Below are 20,393 nucleotides of genomic sequence, written 5' to 3'. Positions count from 1 at the left end.
AAGAACTTAGAAAGGGGTTTTACCTGCACTACTCTCTCAAACATGTGAGCTAGAGGAAGGTATGACAGCGATACATCCGATGGCACACAAGGACTTGTCATCTGTAAGAAAAGAAGCAGGCGGTGTCACAATGATGCTCCAGTTCTACAAACATGCAAAAATGTAGAGTTTGATTGTCGGCGGCCTGACCAACCTAAATAGTCAGCTTGGCCTTTGCATATGGTCACTTACTTCTATAGTCTTCATGAAAGCAGCAGCATTGGCAACAATACTTTCATGTGTTAGCATGGCTCCTTTAGGGTTACCTACACACATAAAAACAAACAAATTTGTAGCTCAAACCAGAAATTTAAGAGCTGTTTCAGGTAACCTGAACACCATGGAACAAGAACACTCCTTTCATTATTATTATTATTTTTAAAGTATGGACTAAGTGTGAACTCAAAGCAGCTTTAAAAAAACACAACTTCATGGTTTAAAAATCATAAAATGCAGCATAAAAATCTACCCCTATAGATTTCTTTTTGAGACAGGCATGCAATACTGCTAACCAGGCCAGTTTTAGCTATTACAGATAGCATGCAATCTTTCTGTCAGAATAAGAGGTGTAGAGTCAAGTGCCCCCTGAATTTCTGCATCAAATAACCATTTTTGAAGGCCCAGTGGGAAATCTTCAAAATGATGTTAAGTGCTACTTCTCTTTCCTTGCTTCCCTTCCAAATTGTGTGGCAGTCTTATTCTATGAAGAGCTGTCAACAGTTTCACCTCAATACCATCAGTTTTAATAGGATTTGTGTCTCTTCCTCCCTATAGAAGTATCAAGGGGACACAGAAATTTATTGTTGCCCCCTCTCCACATTCCTTGAGAAGAGTCCAAATTTCACCCTGTGAAACTGAAGTTCCCGTTCAGGCAGCATGAAGGAATAAAAAGAAAAACCAACAGGAGTTCTTTGCATACTAAAACACATCAGGAACATATTAAGGTAAAGGTAAAGGGACCCCTGACCATTAGGTCCAGTCGTGACTGACTCTGGGGTTGCGGCACTCATCTCGCTTTATTGGCCAAGGGAGCCGGCATGCAGCTTCCGGGTCATGTGGCCAGCATGACTAAGCCACTTCTGGTGAACCAGAGCAGCGCAAAGAAATGCCGTTTACCTTCCCACCAGAGCAGTACCTACGGTATTTATCTGCTTGCACTTTGATGTGCTTTCGAACTGCTAGGTTGGCAGGAACATATTACATGGCATAAATACAAGGATTTGTATGAAAACCCCTCAAATGCTTCTGGCATGAGTGGTTATGTCTGGAGCTTTTTTGTTTTGTTGTTGTTTTTGTTTCAGTAATTGGATGGGCTCCATTATCTCCAACATTTGAGGTGAGTCTTAAAATCTAAAAATAGGATTAGCATTTGTCCCTTTTGTCACAAAAGATGGTGTCTATTGATGTTCTACCAAGTTATTTACCTGTTGTTCCGCTGGTGAAACAGACTATGGCAAGATCTTCTGGCTTGGGAAGCTGAAATAAGATAACAATTGAGTCCAAAATGGGTTCAAGCTTTTAAAATCACACATGGTAGTAAATAGACCTCATTGGTTGAGTAAAACAGAGGATGAGTACTTACAACTGGTCTGCTGAAATTGTGTTTTCCTAGCATCTGTAGGAAAACAAGCAAGAGCAATTAAGCAGTGCCACTAAGGAATGGGGCAGTTGTGGTGGACAGTGGTGATAACTATTACAGGGTAGCTCAAGAAGTAGATGTTCTGAAGTGGTTTGAGGGGGGGGGGAGTATGAAATGATGGTTCTGAAGTGGTTTGTGGGGGGGGGAAGTATGAAATGAGTTGTAGGCCAAAAACATCTGGAGGGCTGAGGTTGAGGAAGCCTGCTTTAATCATTCTCAAGAGTAGACTTGTCAAGCAAAAGGGACCCTGTACCTCAATTTCTTGTAATGAAAAGATTTCAACTCCCAGGGAAGCTCCTTTTTCCTTTAATGTGCCATCAAAAGGATCCATCAGAATTATCATCTTCAGTCCTGGTGTCTTCTTTTGTTCACAGTTCTCAAGTATCACTTGTGCTTTCTCAGGTTTGTCACATATCACTGTAGAAATGTCAGCTAAAGGAACACACATAACACTTGACAACCTCCATCACTGGACTCAAGTTACACAGAACACACAAGCAGCACCAGCTTGCTGAAGCAGACATCTCCACATACCCATTTCATGCGGCAATCATTTAAGAAGTGGAAAGTGGAAATAATGCATTAAGCGCAAGCACTCTGTGTGCCAGAAGCTTCTGGGAGCTGCAAGGAATGATAGCCTAACTGCAAGCCACACCTGGCAGGCACAGCTATCAAGACACAGACACTTAAATTTACTGTGAGGAGTATAGGCCTCTTAATTGGGCTTTAGAGCCTGTTAAGTATACTACACCATTATTATTATTCCTGCCGCTCGTACTAGCTTGTAAAAACACTTTGAGCAAGCATGTTGCATGCAAATGCCAAATGTCTCTTTAACCCAAACAGTTGCTTTGAGAGGGAGCATTTGGGATTCTAGGAGAATTTAGGGCATTTACTCCTTTATCCATCATGTATGTTTGAAAGCAAGCTTTTGTCTACAGGTTTCATAATCTACAACACCATGCATTTCACTGAAAGGAAAGAGCTGTTGCGGGGGGGAAGTAAAGGAAAACATCTTCCACTGTTGTTTCCGACTGAGGTCAAGCAACTTAATTACCGGTAAGTAAGGCTACCATTGCATGGTTTGTGTAGCTTGGATCATAGCTGCTATAATTGGAAGTCATGCTATACTAATGGAGTACAATTAAATGAGCACCCAACTTGTCCAGACTAGTACAAAAAGTCCACTACTCTTCTGCTACCCAAGAGACATAACTTCTCGGAGAATTAAATTCAACAAGGTTTCCTGTTAGGATTTTAAACTTGTGGCTTTCTCTCTTGTGAAAAGCATTGGGTGCTTTATAGCAATTGCAGTAAAAACACTGGCTAGCTGTATTTCATTCCACTTGTGATTTTAACACTGACAGAGATTTTATCTCCAGACCTTTCCAAGAGTATCATTCAAAGAAGCTGCAACTCTTTGCATTCAAAAAGTTGGTTTCAAAGAAGTGAGCAAAATAAACTTTGAGGAAGTTCAAAGCTTACTAACTGAAATACAGTGGTATTTTGGGTTAAGTACTTAATTCGTTCCGGAGGTCCGTTCTTAACCTGAAACTGTTCTTAACCTGAAGCACCACTTTAGCTAATGGGGCCTCCTGCTGCTGCCGCGCCGCTGGAGCATGATTTCTGTTCTCATCCTGAAGCAAAGTTCTTAACCTGAAGCACTATTTCTGGCTTAGCGGAGTCTGTAACCTGAAGCGTATGTAACCTGAAGCGTATGTAACCTGAAGCGTATGTAACCCGAGGTACCACTGTACCAGCAATGGAGTGTATGATCCTCACCTGTATTTTTGTGTGCGTGTCTGCAAATTGAGTTTAATGGCCACTATTTTCATTTCAATAATGCCTTTTTTTGTCTAGGATAGCATAAACGTAACTATAGAAGGGGGGGGGGTGTCTTCTATTTAAGCATTTTGAAGCCAAGATGAGACTAGTTGCAAGCAATTGCATTGTTTCATTGCTTTACAGAAATAAATACCCTGTTACCACCCCTGCGTAGTCTTCTGAAGACAGATTATGTTCAACACTGTCAAAAGTATTGTAAGTATTCTAAGAGGCAAACTCTGACTATTTGTCAAAAAGCCTGAAGAAGTTTTCCAAAGGCAGGCTCAGAAAACCCCACCTCAAGAAGGAGCAGGACCAAAAATCTGATCAGGGACTTAAAGTTGGTTGAGCAATGCTTTGCTCCTCTACTTAAGCAAGGTCTTTGTCTCATGGGGATTCCAGGGCTTTTTGCGGTCAAAGATCCAGCATACCGACAGCTGTACTGACATAACAGAGCTTCAGCTACTAAAGCTCTTTCATTTGGCTCTATTCAAAGCAACATTGTTATGTCACATTGAACAGGACTGGAATTACAGAGGAGGAGGAGGAGAGGTCAGTTCCATTAATGACACACAGGGTTACCTGCTCCCCCAACCTCAGATTTTACACCTGTCTTTTACTTGCCCCTCTCCAGACTAACAAAGCAGGGGATATTTTTTCTGAGTCATTTATGCCTTTTAAGAAGAATTTGGGTCATATTAACTCAAATAGGAGGGGTATTCTTGGAACTTTTGTCCCTCTATTTGAGGACCAAATTTCACTTTATAGTAGTCACTTGTCAAGAAAATAACGTGCGCCCCCCATATAAATAAAGAGTAGAACAAGGTATTTCATGGCCAGAGAAAACAGCTTACCTTTGTTAATAATGTACACAATTGCATCAGGTCCCAGAGTGTCATAAAGGGGAACTGCAACCATTGAGTAAGTGTAGCAGGCAAGCTCAGAGATCACCCACTACAGGAGAAAAGAACGGAAAAACACATAAGCATTGTGTGGCAATATATAAAACAGCATGTTTAAGGATCAGGTATCTTCTAGTAATCCTCCCATTAGAGCTTCAGGTGTTAATTGTGTTGAGCTTGTGAACTTGCAAGCTTGCACCTGGCAGCAGTGGCGTAGCGTGGGGGTGCAGGGGGGGGCCGGCCGCACCAGGCGCAACATCTGGGGGGGCGCTCGCACTCGCAGCTCTCTGCCCCTACCTGGCTCACTCACTCTCTCTCACTGCAGTGCTGGCTGTGCAAATCCGATCCAAGCCGCTGGGTCGCCGCCCACTGTGGAGGGGGTGGGTGCCAGGCGTGCGGTGCGGAGAGAGAGCGAGGGACTATCTGGGGGAGGGACAGTGCAGCGGCCGCCCAGCGCAGCGCTGAGTGCGGGAGAGAACCACACCAGACCAGACCAGGCAGCAGCAAGAAGAAGCTGGCAGCGGCGGCAGGTTAGGGGTTAGGGGCCACAAATTACTTGCCTTGCCCCGGGTTAGGGGGCGCAAATTACTTGCCTTGCCCCGGGTTAGGGGGCGCAAATTACTTGCCTTGCCCCGGGTGCTGACAACTCATGCTACGCCGCTGCCTGGCAGGAACTATATATGACACATCTATTCCAATGAGCATGATTAGTCAAGGAAGCTTGATTTTATCAGCCAAACTGCAGAAGCAATTGTGGTAGATATGCAAGCCATTGTGCAAATTGGGGGGGGGGGGGGCTCATTAGGAAATTGTGAACACATCACGTATTAATTCCAGCAAGACAGGCAACATGCCAAAGCTGCTCCCAACACCAGACCAGAACACGGATACAACATGAACAGGCAGCAGGTCCATTCACTTCTTCTGCTGCTTCCAAACATTAATATCAAAACAGTGTGCAAATTTAGGAACGGTTTTACCAGAATATTATGGCCAACTAGGATTCTCACAAGTTACCTCTGGTCTATTCTGAGCAAAGATGCCCATGAACTGATCTCCTGAGGGTTTACATCCTTTGTGTAGAAGACCTGATCCCAGGTGTTCAGCTCTGTCCAGCACCTAGAAATATCAAGGATAGTTAACTTGACATTATTGGCAAGGGATTTAGGTCAATTTTCCAGTTGGTGTTTTAACCAACCTGTTGGTAAGACAGCCACTGAAAAGGTTTCTTTGGTTTTCTGTATCCTAAGCAAGGGCCATTTTCTGCAAGGAAAAAAAAGGAGATTATGAATATGCCAGCATAGTAGAAGGGTCTTCAAGTGAACTGAAGGATACCGAACAAGAATCCACAGCTTTTAGGCATCCCTGATTTGCTGACATCGTCAGACGGATTTGTTGCCTAGATGCTAAATTATGTCTTTAGTTTGCAAGATCTTGAGCAACTGAACACTTTTCTGCATTAGAGGATTCTAGACAGCTCTGTGAAGATGCATTCCCATTCATTGTATTTTCCTTCCTTTAATATTAGATGTGGTTTACAGTTTAAAAATAATAATACTTGAACAGAAAATCAAGCAAATTTCAAGAAACATTAGAATGCCTTCTTACAGGAAAGTTTGAAATACTTTTCTTATATAGCATTCACATATTACTGTGGTATGTAGATCCCCCTCATCAAAATAGCATCAGAAGCTGGCCAAGGACCAAAGCACATGTGATGCAAGAGATTTAGACTGGATTTCTTATTTGGACAACACAGGTTCTTGGGCTCCAAGTCTGAAATTGATCAGTGCAGCAGTGTTGGCAGTAGAATTATACAAATACAAGACACTATACCCGTCTATCTCCCTTTCTTACAAGAGGTCAAAACAAGGGGTGCTGGGCAGTTCAGATCAATAATTGCTGGTGGTTGCTGCTCTGACAAAGTTTGGATGCCTTACACTGGCTTCTTTTTAAAGAAGTGTTCTCTTCTTAATTCAGGATATCAAGTCATTGATCTACCACATTATATGGTTTGGCCTCAAGCATTATGCTCCAACCTCATGAAAATGAAAGTCAGACTTTCTATTTCACACCATTCATTTCCACACCAATTATAAGGAGCCCTGCAATATTTGTGGTGTTAGAGGATTTGTTTTTATATTCAAGTCATCTCTAAAGCAAGCCAGCCATTTTTGAAGAATATCCTCAGTAGGCAATCACTGTGGGTAGAAAAGGATGCTCATATCAAGGACCATAAACCAGAACCAGACCAAGGACCAAGGACCAGAAAGACTGCCATGAATCCATATTCCCATATGGAAAGCCCAGTGTTATTTTTCTAGAAAAATAAGTGGTGGAACTCACCACCACCATCTCCCTTGTTCTCTTATAATGGCAATGACACTCACTTGAGTGGTACCAGAACTGAGTTCCTGAAAGTTCCACCTGGAAAAGCCTCTGCAAAGAATCATTCTGTTAGCTTTTCCCTACTCAGCTTCATTAGCTTTATCAGGTGAGAAGTACTATGGCAACACCCTCTCCATCCAAAACTGTGGTTTGAACAAGCAATGCTAAAACAGGCCATCCAAGTTGTCCCAGTGAATTCCCTACTCACCTGAGACGTAGCGTCCTCTTCTGAAACTTTCATATAAGGTCCGTGCATCCTCATGGTAATAAGAAAGAAGCTTGCCATCAGGGATAAGAGCACTTCTTCTAGCTCCTCCCTACATTCAGAAATTATTCAGGTTAGTTGGCAATGTGGATGATGCACTACAAGGCCCCACTCCCCACATTAGACTTAACTCAGATTAAGACTACCCAAGGTTCTTCTCCCCACAATCTGTACATAGGGTTTTCTTATTTACAAAGTGCTAAGATAAATGGCTACACCAGTTGAGGGGAAAAACCAGCAATGCATTTAATGATGCATGAACCCCTAAACCACCACAAGTAATAATAATTAATGGACACAGACTTTCCATGTTCCCTTGATCCGAGCCATGCCTTAAGCCCTAGAGAAGTCTCCACCTGCAATAGTCCTCTCCTAGATCTCCCTTTTCACTTCTAGATGTTTCCTGCCTCCCACCACCTTAAAGTAAACTTAGGGATACCAGCAGCAGTGAAGCTAGTTCAGTTTCAGAGGCAGGGGGAGAGTAAACTCGCCTTATTAACTGGCATGGGCTTCCTAGACCATGGGTTTCCAACTCTCCTCCTCCCATTGTGGAATTGATACTATCCCTATAGCACGTTTCATAGTGCCCAGCAAACAATTTAAGAGCCACTGTTATGGCACTGAAGTCAAGCAAGTATAGAAGCACCACTGTACTTCCTCTTCATCCATCTCAGTCCATTAGGGTAGCTATCAGATCTCCTTCAGAGGCCATCTGTTTCTAAGACAGTCGTAATTAGATGTCAACAAGATCTGTAGCCATTTCATTTGGCTGTCCTCATGAATCGAGCACCATTTCCTCAAGATTTTGTTAGTTGACTCCATGTTAAGTGAGATGGTGCATGACCCACAAAGATGCTTTGTAGGCACACATACAGAAGCTGTTGTACTGATGGTTAACCAATGCCTGTAGCAGAATCCGGTTGACTGGTCAGCTGTGTGACAATACTGCCCCAACCAAGCAGCCTTTGGAGAGAACAATTAATCTGGCAAGTCTGTTCACCTTTTATCTGGTGTACAGCATTGCAGCCAGTCAGCCGAGCCTCAACAGTTTTCCGGCATAGGGGGAGGTATGCTGCCTCCCCCCCCCCGTGTCATCTGTGCCAGGGACAGCCCCAGCCAATCTGTGGCCAGGTTGGGTATGGCCATGGGCCATTTAAATTTGGAGTGGCCGGCCGGCTCCCTCTTCCTTGCCTCTTCTCCTGGAAACTTTCTTACTTGGGTGCCTTGGCATGCAAAGGAATCTAACATTTACAGGCATAAAAGGAAATTGTGCAGCTGCTGCCCTCTATTTAGATCTAAACTCTTGTTGATCCCAGGTATGTTTCTGGGGGTAAGTGTGTCAGTTTTCCCTGCAATGTTCATGGCTAGCACTCAAGTAGAATCCCAGAACAATATAAGAATGCAGATGTGCACAGTACCATCAGCATACGTGCCAACAATATTGGCTGTTGGAGAATGTAGATTCCCACCGTCCCCTATCTACCACCCAATACTCACTGAGAAAGGTCATAAATCTCAAGTAGTTTCCATAGCAAGTCAAGTACCGGTACATTTCACACAACAGCATCCAATGAAGGGTAAGCTAAGCAATTCATACATTTCATATAGCCCATTCATCTGCCAACAGCGGCTGATGACCTCTTTTTCTTTTCTTTTACCTCAGTGCCAAGCGACTGCTTCTTCAAGTCAACGGGAGCTGCAATTGGTTTTGGTTTGGTTATCAGCCATAGGAAGACTGTTGTTCCGAAAGTAACAAGACCAATCAAAGCAGGAGTTGGGAGTGGTGAAAACAAGAACTGAAGTATCCAAATCATCCTGCTGGATCAATGCAGACAAAGTGGTGAAGCCTAAAGCAAGAGGCACACAGCAATTAGAACACCATTAACTTTTCATACATAGCTTAATAAAGGTGTTATCCAGTAGCATGACAACGAAATGTTCCCAAGATAGTTATTATTATCCAAGGCTTAATTTAAACTGAAGGCAACCAATCCACCATCTAGGTTAGCATCTGATCATGATGCGCTGTAAGTACCATGGTACAGATAACTAACTTTGGTTGTGGTAGATTCTGCAAAATCTCCAAGAAGAGCAACTTATTCTACTTTCTAGTCATGTTTCTAGTCCCAAGGATATGCTATTCATTCTTATCTCCATATCCTCCTACAGAGTCTATAGAGCTCATTTCCAAGTACACATAAGTAGGTCAGTGGTGCAGCACCTGCTTTGAATATTTAATCCTACCATTGGCAGTTCAAAGAATTAGATGATGCAAAAGTCTCCTACTCTGGAGATCCACTGTCTGTCAGAGCATGCAGTACTTGTCTAGAGGGACCAATGGGTCTTGCCTACAAGGCAACTTCGTATGTTCATTTAACTTACGTTTCCTTGTATGGTTTTGTTCCCCACTTCCACAGCCCCTGCCCCAAAGACGGGCAGTTGTCATTTTGGGCACATACACTATTGGAAAGCTTAGTGAGAAAATTAGTTTAAAGAGTTCCCAGCTCCAAGACAACTCCATCAAACATTGAGAAGGACTTTGCTGGCATTTTCAAGAGATATGGAAGGAGACTCTGCACTTTCACAAATTGCATAACATACTACAGCTACTGACTTTTGCCCTTGGATGTGTGGCTTGCTGACTTCTAAGTGTATTCAAGAGTTGCTCATACAGGAAGCCCTTTTCACCCATTTATCAAGAGAGGTCATTATACCATGAACTATGCTAAAGTTTACACAACGATGAAGTGAGCTGACTACATCTGTTTATCACTGAAGTCTTGCATCTGACCCAAGTACAATTCCATTCCTTGTAGCTAACCAAAATACCAATGCACCTCTAAGCTCACGCTGTATCTTCCCCACCAACACAAAAGCAGATTTACAAAGTAACTGCTGCTAGACAAATGACTGCCCCATACTCTGATATCTTATTGATATCGACTGGGGGCAATAGATCAGGATTTGTTGGTAGATCTATGGATGATTTGCAGTTGATTGTCAAGGACTATTCAGCAACAGCAAAAAAACCACTCCCTTCCTGCTCTAAATTACATTACTGAAATGAAGAAAGCTTGGAGAAAACAGGAAAGGGGGTTGTATGTAGAAGGACTGTTGTCTCTGTTCATTTGTGGTACTGAAAACAAATTCCTGGGCTCAGAATTATTTAAATCTAAGTTCTAGTTCTGACCGGGTTGCCACTCTGGGCGGCTTCCAACAAATTAAAACATTAAGCACAGTAAAACATCAAGTATTAAAAACTTCCCTATACAGTAGTAGCAATACAACAAAAGAGCTCTGAGGCACTTGACTCAACAATCTGGCATTATTTATGATTCTTTATTCAATGCCCATACCCGCCTTCATCCAAAGTTCACAGGGCAGTTTACAATTCATTCCACAAAGTGTCTGCCATGGCAGATATCACCCTCATCCTGGCTGACAGCAGCTTTGTCAGGGCTAGGGATTTGGAGCAGAGCCTCTGCAATTATCAGAGGGGCAGGGGGAGCCATATACAGAGAAGGGCCTTTAAGTATTTCTTAAGAGATTCCTGCCCAAGAGTCCTTTAAAGATAGGAGGGTCTACCATAACATCCCTCCATCCCATTTCCTATGCTACTAACTGCATCCATCCCTGGGAAGGCCAGGGAAGCAGGCAGTTATCACTGTCCCCCAACACTGCTTCAGCCACCACTGCTGCTGCTGGGAAGAGTCAGGAGACAGATTATTACCCAGCTGTCCAAGAAGAAGACACATTTGGCTGCTATCTGAAATGGGTTGCCAAGTTGGGCACAATAGCAGAGGGGCTACTTTCCCCTGTCGCCATTGCGGAACCTTAGAAGACCAGCAGTTGGAGCAGCCAACAGTAACATCTGCAGCCTAGAGTGGACAGTTAACGGCATCATCTTCCAAGGATGCTGGGAGGAGGCGGGAGCGAAAACCTATCCAGCTACTCCAAATGAACTGCTCTACACCCAGGGGGGCTTGTTCTCTTCCATGTACCTTTATCTTGTTAAACAATCTATGGCCTTTTAAACTGTGGGGGGGGGTATTGTTTTGGTTTGTTATTCTGGTATTGCATTGTTGTGCTTTAATAATGTAAAGCGCTCTGTGAGCAGAGGGCAGTTTTGAAATTTAATAAACAACAACAATAAAATGGGAACACTTTAAAAAAGAGAAAAGATGGCTGAAATAACCTTGTGTGTTAATTTTCATTTTGGAGGCTGCCTTAGCTGTTATTAGGCAGAATGATATGAAAAATCTTGTTCACACTCAACACATCTGATTAAAGCAATCCAATCAACCCCAGCCAGAACGACTATGCTGGGTGGGGCTGTGGGGAGCAGGGTAGGGTAGGGTAGGGGTGGTGTGTGTGTGTGTGTGTGTGTGTGTGTGTGTGTTGCAGTAGAGCATGATCCTCAAACCTGGTGCTCTCCAAATGTTTTGGACTATGTGGAGGGCAAACCTTAATAAAACTCTACTCCATGGGTAGGCAAACTAAGTCCCAGGGGCTGAATCCGGCCCAATCGCCTTCTAAATCTGGCTCACGGACGGTCCGGGAATCAGCGTGTTTTTACATGAGTAGAATGTCCTTTTATTTAAAATGCATCTCTGGATTATTTGTGGGGCATAGGAATTCATGCATTCATTTATTTTTCAAAATATAGCCCAGCCCCCCACAAGGTCTGAGGGACAGTGGACCAGCCCCCTGCTGAAAAAGTCTGCTGACCCCTGATGATCTAAGCAGACAGGTCTCTGACTCTTGCCTCCCAAATCCCATAACACCCGTGTATTATGCAAACAGTATCTCATACATTACTATTCCAGTTGGTGTATAATGAAGAGCATCTTATTAAAGTTGTTGCTGGTTATTAGAGCATTGCTTAGTTGGCCAATTATTCAGTTCTGCTCATTTTTATACTGGGCTGAACACATTGTTGCGTGTTTGTATGTTGCCTAGCAAGGACCTTGTCCTATAAACACAGCCTAAATATGTAAATAAATAGACAAGTATACTATTCAATCTACATCCGGTAACTCCTGCAGCCAAGCTGGTGGCAAGTCTATTCCTCTGCTTTCCTTTGGACCACATTAGTGAGGCTGGGGGGGGGGGACTTGTTGTCTGGGCAGCCCAGACCCTCCATACACCCTGTCCAAAAGTGCACCCCACAGAGGTCACGTCAGTGCTGCTAACACAGCAAAAAGCAACACAGGCACTGAGATTCTTCAGCCCAGGAGGCACAGTCCATTCTCAAGACAGATGGATATCAACAACAATATTCAGTAATCTATTAATCCAGCTATTGTTATTCTTCCCATGCTTCCTGTCCCCACCTATATGGAGAACAGTCTTGTATGGATTGAAATGCTCTCTTTAGTAAACTATTATTTAATGAAAAAACCCTGTCTGTTTAAAATTGAGTTAAGGTTCTCTCGTGATGGCTCAAACGCTACAAAGCCAAGAAACTAGATGCCAAAGATTATGCCTTAACAAGTATGTCATGGCATTTTGCAGCACCACAAATCATGCTTGCTTGCAGCATGCACCCACACTTTTCCTTGATCTTTCTGGCACAAATCCTGATGGGAGGAATGAATTATTTGGGATGAGCAAAGTTGCCCCACATTGTCCTGGTCCAGTACTGCCTTACGCAGCACCTGAACATTGCTGTGTTGCCAGAGAAATCAGCCTGCAAATTGACCCATGCCTCTTTCTTGCTTACAACAGTATCTAGTAGGTTGGGCTAAACAAAGAGATGGGAATCATCTCCGATTCAGCAGGGCAAGAATAACACTCCTGGTGTGTGCGAGAATAGGGTTGTGAGGTGTGGAGTAGGAATTGCAGTGAAGAGCAGGGGATATGCATGGTTGTGGGTATGCTCCCCCACAAAACATTTTCAAGTTTCCAAACATGCTCATGGGTCCAAAAATGTTGATGAGCCGTTGTTTAACTGTTGCAACCCACTTTTATTCCATAGGCATTGCACGTAGTATGCTTTCTTTCCCAGTTCTGTTCTCATGAACATGCATTCAGCATGCCTCCATTATATAAGACTTCTCAAAGGTATTCAAGCCTCCTTTTGATCGAGCATTTCTCTCACACAGTACTTGTATACTACAAGTGTACTCATTGCTAACTAGAAAGGCCACTTATCAGAAGTCTGATAAGGAGCAAGATTGTCCAAGATTCAGTAACTTTACTCAGTTTTTATTTAACTAGACAAGCCATAGTTCAATGGCAGAGAACATGCAGAAATTTGCAGCCTCAGTCCCTGCCATCTCCAGGTACAACTCCCATCTGAAACGCTAGAGAGCTACTTTCAGGCCATGTAGCGGGTAATAGGGAGCTAGATGGACATGTTTTCCAATGTGACATGAGACATTTTTCATGTTCCTCAGCAAAGCAAAGGTTAAAACTAAACTATAAGGATTTCAAGCAAACTCCTAGAAGTTATTCATCAATTATGTACAGCAGCAATCAGAGCATTCTTATTCCCCAGAACAAAACATAAAAAACAGTGGAAGCTTTCACTCAGTTTCAATTGCGTTTTTAGTCAGTCAAAACTAAACCAAAACCCCAGAGCTACATTACTATTTATATAAGCATGTCTGTGCTGCATAAAGGGATAACTTAAGCCTTGACCTTTGAATCTCTGTCATAGAAACTGCTATAAGCAACTGCTGCTAGAAGATAAACAACTGCTGCTAGAAGACCCAAGTAGAACGGTGTCGGTATAAATACTGTACCTTTGAGTTCAGTTCTCATCTAGATACATAAGTCTAGATACATAGATACATAAGTCTATGCAACAAAGGCCACGTTTCAAAGCATAAAGGGGTCTTGAGCAAATTACTGTTGCTAACCCACTAACGCAGAGTTGCAATATTACCACCTTCTACCCTTTTAACATCCTCTCAAGATACAAATACAACTGACTGAGTAAAAACAATAGCAATCGAGATTCCCCGCCAACAAAAAGAACCATACTCAGACATCCGGTGTTCCTTTTGCTATCAAGCCACCTCTAAAGTTATCAATAGTATGTACAAGAGGAGGAGGACAAAAGCCAGGCACGCTTTAGAATTGATCTGTAACATACTAAATCTGACCATGCTTCTTCCACTTACCAGCTAGCAGCCTCCTACCACACGCAACAAACTCAGACTCACGGCCTTAAATAGCAGCCACTTCCAGGAAGTGCTGGGAACAGCTCACACGAGAGGGAGGCCTCTCAGGCAGGAAGTGACTCATTTTTCTCAGGCTTTTTAATGCTATGCACATTTGCTTAGAAGGAAATCGCTCTGCACTCAGGGAGGACTTGCTTGCATGTGCCTTACGTAGCTCCAGATAGCTGCAACAGGAAGGGAAGTGGGCAACCGCATTTAGGCTAAAAGCACCAGAAAATCAGCTAAGTTGTCCACAGGTCGCTTTTATTTCCACCTTAAGACCTTCATATCCATTTAAAAACAAACAAACATAATTGCCTAGAATTGTGACAAGGGAATACAGAGTTCCCGCACAGGATAAAGAACTATTCTGAACTCACTTACATATAATTTTTAATTTCACTGCAGAGAGGATGGGGTTTGTGAAAGTCCATGAAGTCCAAGCGGTTCACCCCCTAGCCTATGCATATTTATTCAGATGTTCTACTGAGTTCAATGGAGCTTAATCCCAGGTGCATGGGATGGTTCATGAATCGTATAATTCAACCCCTGTCATCTGCATCTGTTTCTGCTACTTGCCCTCTTTGTCCCAGCTATGTTATGGTTTGAATATGATGCTAATCAATGACTGAGCGCTGCCTTCCCCAACCTGGTGCCCTCCAGTTGTTTTGGACTGCAACTTTACCACCTTGGACCATTAGTCTTGGTGGCTGGGGCTGATGGGAACTCTAGTCCAGCAATGCTGGAAGAGCATCGGGTTGGGAAAGGTTGATTTACTATTATGTGAAGGAGCCTCGGGCAACAGCTCACTGCAGCAGCGACGAGACTGCAAGCTTCGAGCTCAGCGATTTTTCATTAGCTGTGGACTGTTGTTCTATCTGAACCTGGTCAAACTCCAATTAGTTTTAGGGTTTTGGGAAACAGGCCAACCATGGTTTAGTAAGCTGGCTTGTTTCCTTAAATCATATCTAAGATTTACCACTTATAATTGTAAGTTGGTACAATAAGCTGCAATTACCTGAAAGCAAAAGCTTTTGAACTCTTTCCTGCAGGCATAGTGGCAGAAGACAGGAAAGGAGGAATACCAAAAACAGAGACACATGCATGTAATCCTAAACTCTGGTGTAAGTGTCAAAACTTGCCTGTCTGTTGTTATGTCATTTTTTTCTCTTCATTGGAACTTGTGTTCCAAGTGGCCGACTATTTTGTTGCCTTTGCTACTTTAAGAGTAACCTACAATGTAGCAGGTGAAACTTTTCTATCCCTGTTATCTCCATATCTGGAAACACCTGCTTAATTATAGCCTATCAGGCTGTTAATGACATAGGTTCTTTTTATCAGCTTTGGCTGATACAGCAGCTACGGTTATTCCTGGAGCAAGATAGTTTGATCATAGTAGTTCAGGCACTGGTAACTTCAAGGCTGGATGAATGCACTGCACTCTATGAATGGCTTCACTTTAGTTACTGCACAGCGTCTCTGGCTCCTTTAAAATAAAAGTTGTGAAGCAAAACATGCCAGTACCATTTAAAGAAACTGCTTTGCTAGCTATGAACCTGCCCCTGCCTTTCAGTGCTTTTAGCCAATGAGTGAAGTCAGATCTGTGAGTGCTAGAATGAAATGCAGAGGCTTCCCAAAAGAATACTTGAAAAGGGGTTCTGAACGGAGAAGGAAGGGCTTCCTATTTCTTTCTAGTCAGATTTTGGGTCTTCCTTGATGCACTATCAGCCCAATGTGTTTCCCCCTCCTTTTTCTGCATGCATTTTTTTTGTTTTGTTCTAGTTTTAAACACTCTGCAAATGCAGATACAACAAAAATCCATCATTAGTATATCTGCATTGTAGGGAGGTTGGTATTCTGGTTGAGAAAGGATAGGTTCAATCAGCCATACAAAGTGGTGCAGTATTACTGTACCAATGTTATAGATCAGGGGTGCTGAGAGAGGGTAGTGAATTACCACTCTGTATTCAGTGTTGTTATACAGCTCTAGGGATAAACAAACAGAGGAGGGATCTGACAAATTGATTTTAGCAGCAACATGGGGAGGAGGGGAAATAATTGCTTTCCCAACCACGAGGGGGGAATAGGATAATGGTGGAAGAGGTTGCTGTTGGAATAATAATAATAATAATAATAATAATAATAATAAATGTTATTTATATCCCACCCTCCCCAGCCGAAGCCGGGCTCAGAGCCGCTAACAACAGTAAAATGATAAAACATTCTAAAATCATTTCATTATAAAATAAATTCCAATCAAATTAATGGCAACCATTAGGCTAGAAGTTCTGTAAGGATTGCCAAAGGAGGGAGTCAGGCTGTGCCCTGGCCAAAGGCCTGGTGAAACAGCTCTGTCTTGCAGGCCCTGCGGAAAGATGTCAAGTCCCACAGGGCCCTAGTCTTTTGTGACAGAGCGTTCCACCAGATCGGAGCCACAGCCGAAAAAGCCCTGGCTCTGGTTGAGGCCAGCCTAACCTCTCTGTGGCCTGGGACCTTCAAGATGTTTTTGTTTGAAGACCGTAAGTTCCTCTGTGGGACATACCAGGAGAGGCGGTCCTGTAGGTACGAGGGTCCTAGGCCATATAGGGCTTTGAAGGTTAAAACCAGCACCTTAAACCTGATCCTGTACTCCACTGGGAACCAGTGCAGCTGGTATAGCACAGGGTGAATGTGATCTTGCAGCAAGGATCCTGCAAGGAGTCTCACCGCGGTATTCTGCACCCGCTGGAGTTTCTGGGTCAGTCTCAAGGGTAGCCCCACGTAGAGCGAGTTACAATAATCCAGTCTGGAGGTAACTGTCGTGTGGATCACAGTGGCTAGGTCAGGGCGAGAGAGGTAAGGAGCCAACTGCTCCGCTTGGTGGAGATGAAAAAATGCCGCCTTTGTTATAGCTGCAATCTGCGCCTTCATGGAAAGGGAGGTGTTGAAGATTACACCCAAACTCTTAACGGACGGTGCTGGCACTAATTGCACCCCCACAAGAGATGGGAGTTGCCCCTCCAATCCCATATCGTCCCGACCCAGCCAAAGGACCTCTGTCTTCGAAGGATTTAACTTCAACCAGCTCCCACGTAACCATCCAGCCACAGCTTCCAAACATCTGATCAGTGTGTCTGGGGCCAAGTCAGGGTGGCCATCCATCAACAGATAGAGTTGAATGTCATCAGCATACTGATGGCAACCCAACCCAAAACTCCGGACAAGCTGGGCAAGGGGGCGCATAAAGATGTTGAAAAGCATCGGGGAGAGTATCGCACCCTGAGGCACTCCACACACCAAGGAGTGGCGCGATGACAATCCCCCCCCCCAAGCGCTACCCTCTGTCCCCTGACCAGAAAGAAACAAGCGCAGCCATTGAAGGACTGTGCCCTGAATCCCCACATCGGCAAGACGGTGGTCCAGGAGTTCGTGATCGACCATGTCGAAGGCTGCTGACAGGTCTAGAAGAATCAGCAGCCCCGACCCGCCTCGATCCAGCTGCCTGCGGAGATCATCTGTTAGGGCGACCAGAGGCATCTCGATCACATGACCAGCGCGGAAGCGGGATTGGAATGGATCCAGAGCCGATGTTTCATCCAGAAACCCACCAAGCTATTCAGCAACTGCTCTCTCAATCACCTTACCCAGGAAACTCTAAAATAAACTCTAAAATTATGGGTATATTCATGTCAAAAGCTCAAACCCCTTTTTTCTCAAAGTAAAATAAAAGGGTGACTGACATGTGTTGATAGCATTGCTGTAGTTACTGTGAGGTCTAAATTGTAAAGAAGCACAAGAAATGTTCTTTAATGGTTTAATATTGAACTGATCCACATATGGGCACCTGAACTTGAGTTCCTGATAATCTTACATATCTTTTAATGCATGGATACACACCTGCCATGCCTGGTTTTGCACTGAATACAGTATTGCCAGCCAGAGGCAAACTAATGAAAGACATTACAGTAATGTAACTGGTTTACAGCTCATGAAACTTGAATTCTTTGCATTGTTCAGGGTTGGCACTGGAGGAAGGCAGGCATCTTGTGCTTTTCACAGCTGTGTGGCAGGCAGAAATTCTATTTCCATTATGGGAAACGCTTCACCTGTTGACATTCTGTCTGTCAAACATCTAACAGCTTGTTGTGTGGTCTCTGATAGATATTTTTGGGCCCTCCACCCAACCCACTAAAATGGCATACAATTTTGCGCACAACACCAAACATATGGCAATTGGTATTCTCTTTTGCATGTTAAATGGAGGGTCCAGTCGACATAATGAGCCCTGAAAATTATGTTGGCGCTCCATCATTTCCCTAGCAGTAGTACATTGACTCAAGCTAACACATCAAAATCAGAGCCGAAAAGTACCGTATTTTTCGCTCCATAGGACGCACTTTTTCCCTCTTAAAAACTAAGGGGGAACATCTGTGCGTCCTATGGAGCGAGTGCAGGGGGGAGGCAGGCAGGAAAAGCCCACAAGAGCCACATATAAGCTTCACGCAGCTCTTGTGGGCTTTTCCCCAGGAGGGAGAAGGGACCATCGCTACCCGACCTGTCCTGGGGGCTGGGGTCGGGGGAAGTGCGGGGTTACCCCGCCCCAGCCCCGCGGCTAAAAACAAAGCCAAGACAGCCAGCGGGATCCATCCCGCTGGCTGTCTTGGCTTCTGCCAAAGCCGCGCGCAGCCTCTCCCGGCTGGAGAGGTTGCGCACGGCTAAAGAGGAAGTTGCGCGTGGCTGTCTTGGCTTCTTTGCTGTTTGGGGCTGGGGGGGAGAGAAATAAGATTTTTTTTCTTGATTCCCCCCCCCTAAAAACTAGGTGCGTCTTGTGGTCCAGTGTGTCCTATAGAGTGAAAAATATGGTAGTTCTGCTTCCCATAATTCTAAGCATTTTGTTCACTATCCTTTTTTATCTAGTCGTGACTTCATACGACATGTGCGTTTGCAAACAGTTGTGGGAACTACTCTTTGCTTCTTGCTGTGCAGTAAACAAGGCTGCAATGAGTTTTCATTACAATGCTTCCTCGTGTGAAGGCATAAGGTTCCTCCGGGCAAGGCAGGATTTGAAATTGCACAAAAGTACTTTTTTAAAAACCCAACTTTTCCACTAAAACAACAATAAGCAGTTGTACTTCCATAATTAAATTCGTTGCCTGTGATCTTCACAGCTTTTCCAGACTGACACTTGTATGCATCACTACCTTTATGTCAATAATGTTGTGCAAGAGATTCAGAAGGATAGGGCAAAAAGTGAAGAATGTACCATGTCCAATGTTACCTGAAGCTTACAACATCAGCGCAGCACATGAGAGGAGAATCAAAGAGTTGGTAAAGTGATATATGACAGAATTTTCCAGTTTAACCAATTGTATAGATGACCTTCAATTTGTATAACATTCTTAACTGGTACCATTTAACGCTATACAAAGAGAAAGCTGTGTATGATCTGTATTTTGATCTATATCTCTGCCATATGTAGCTTCAGTTTAATAATAATAATAATAATAATAATAATAATAATAATAATAATAAACACTCACTGAATGGTACAAGTGGAACAACTCTTCCTCTCACTCTCAAGAAAAGGACACAGTGAGGTTTCAAAAAAGGAATTAATTACCATCAAGATTGGCTCCCAAAGCAGATTGATCCATTGATCATTCAAATGCATAATTCCAGGGGGGATTCATACAGGAAATGAGAGGCATTCTCATGACATCTTCAAAACTGATAGAGTTGTTGTACCCTCTGAGAAGTCTTTAAAAAACTTATGTCATGATACAGAAACGAAATTTTGGGTTCAGTGCGGTCTAGAATCAGGTTTTTCATTTATGATTGCAGACTTATTTCTTAGATCACCTGCTCGTCATCAGATTGCTTTGTATTCACCCGACACTAACTATTTTTATTATTATTTAGGTATACCAATTCTTAATCCGCTACCAGTGTGTAACAGCTATCAGCTATTTTGTTTCCCCATAATCTTTAAACAGCAAAAACTAGCTATTTAGCATCACTGGATGTTGACTGGGAGAGAGTTAATTTCAATGCTTACCTTCTTCCTGTTGATCAACCACAAAAGTGAGTGAAAGCCACGAGCCCCACACTGAAGTTTAGCACATGCTCCTCTCACAAGTAGTTCCTGGAGCTGATCTGCTTCAGTCATCCATGCTCAGTGGGCTCTAATAAAG

At 43.5% G+C, this 20,393-nt stretch overlaps 1 protein-coding gene across 3 annotated transcripts in view; it reads right to left on the bottom strand.

Moving 5' to 3' along the window:
* The window catches only part of ACSL5 (acyl-CoA synthetase long chain family member 5), a 29,437-nt gene extending 9,044 nt beyond the window's left edge, over positions 1–20,393 (bottom strand). Inside the window, exons 1-11 of one of the 3 annotated variants that reach the window (XM_081006400.1) lie at positions 20,258–20,393; positions 8,716–8,904; positions 7,001–7,109; positions 5,603–5,667; positions 5,422–5,523; positions 4,357–4,456; positions 1,932–2,110; positions 1,622–1,654; positions 1,464–1,515; positions 232–305; positions 24–101 (exon numbers count right to left, since the gene is read on the bottom strand). In XM_081006400.1, the coding sequence (XP_080862526.1) occupies positions 24–101; positions 232–305; positions 1,464–1,515; positions 1,622–1,654; positions 1,932–2,110; positions 4,357–4,456; positions 5,422–5,523; positions 5,603–5,667; positions 7,001–7,109; positions 8,716–8,871 (948 nt within the window). In that variant the 5' untranslated portion in view covers positions 8,872–8,904; positions 20,258–20,393. Of the gene's footprint in view, positions 1–23; positions 102–231; positions 306–1,463; positions 1,516–1,621; positions 1,655–1,931; positions 2,111–4,356; positions 4,457–5,421; positions 5,524–5,602; positions 5,668–7,000; positions 7,110–8,715; positions 8,905–10,787; positions 10,935–14,184; positions 14,206–20,257 lie in introns of those variants that run through there. The other 2 variants (XM_081006401.1, XM_081006399.1) reach the window with 2 other exon arrangements.

Source organism: Podarcis pityusensis, assembly GCF_964106645.2.
Source record: "Podarcis pityusensis genome assembly, chromosome: 5".
NCBI classification, from domain to species: Eukaryota; Metazoa; Chordata; class Lepidosauria; order Squamata; family Lacertidae; genus Podarcis; species Podarcis pityusensis.
The sequence above is the reverse complement of the archived record's forward strand: the minus strand, read 5'-3'. Positions and strand labels throughout refer to the sequence as shown.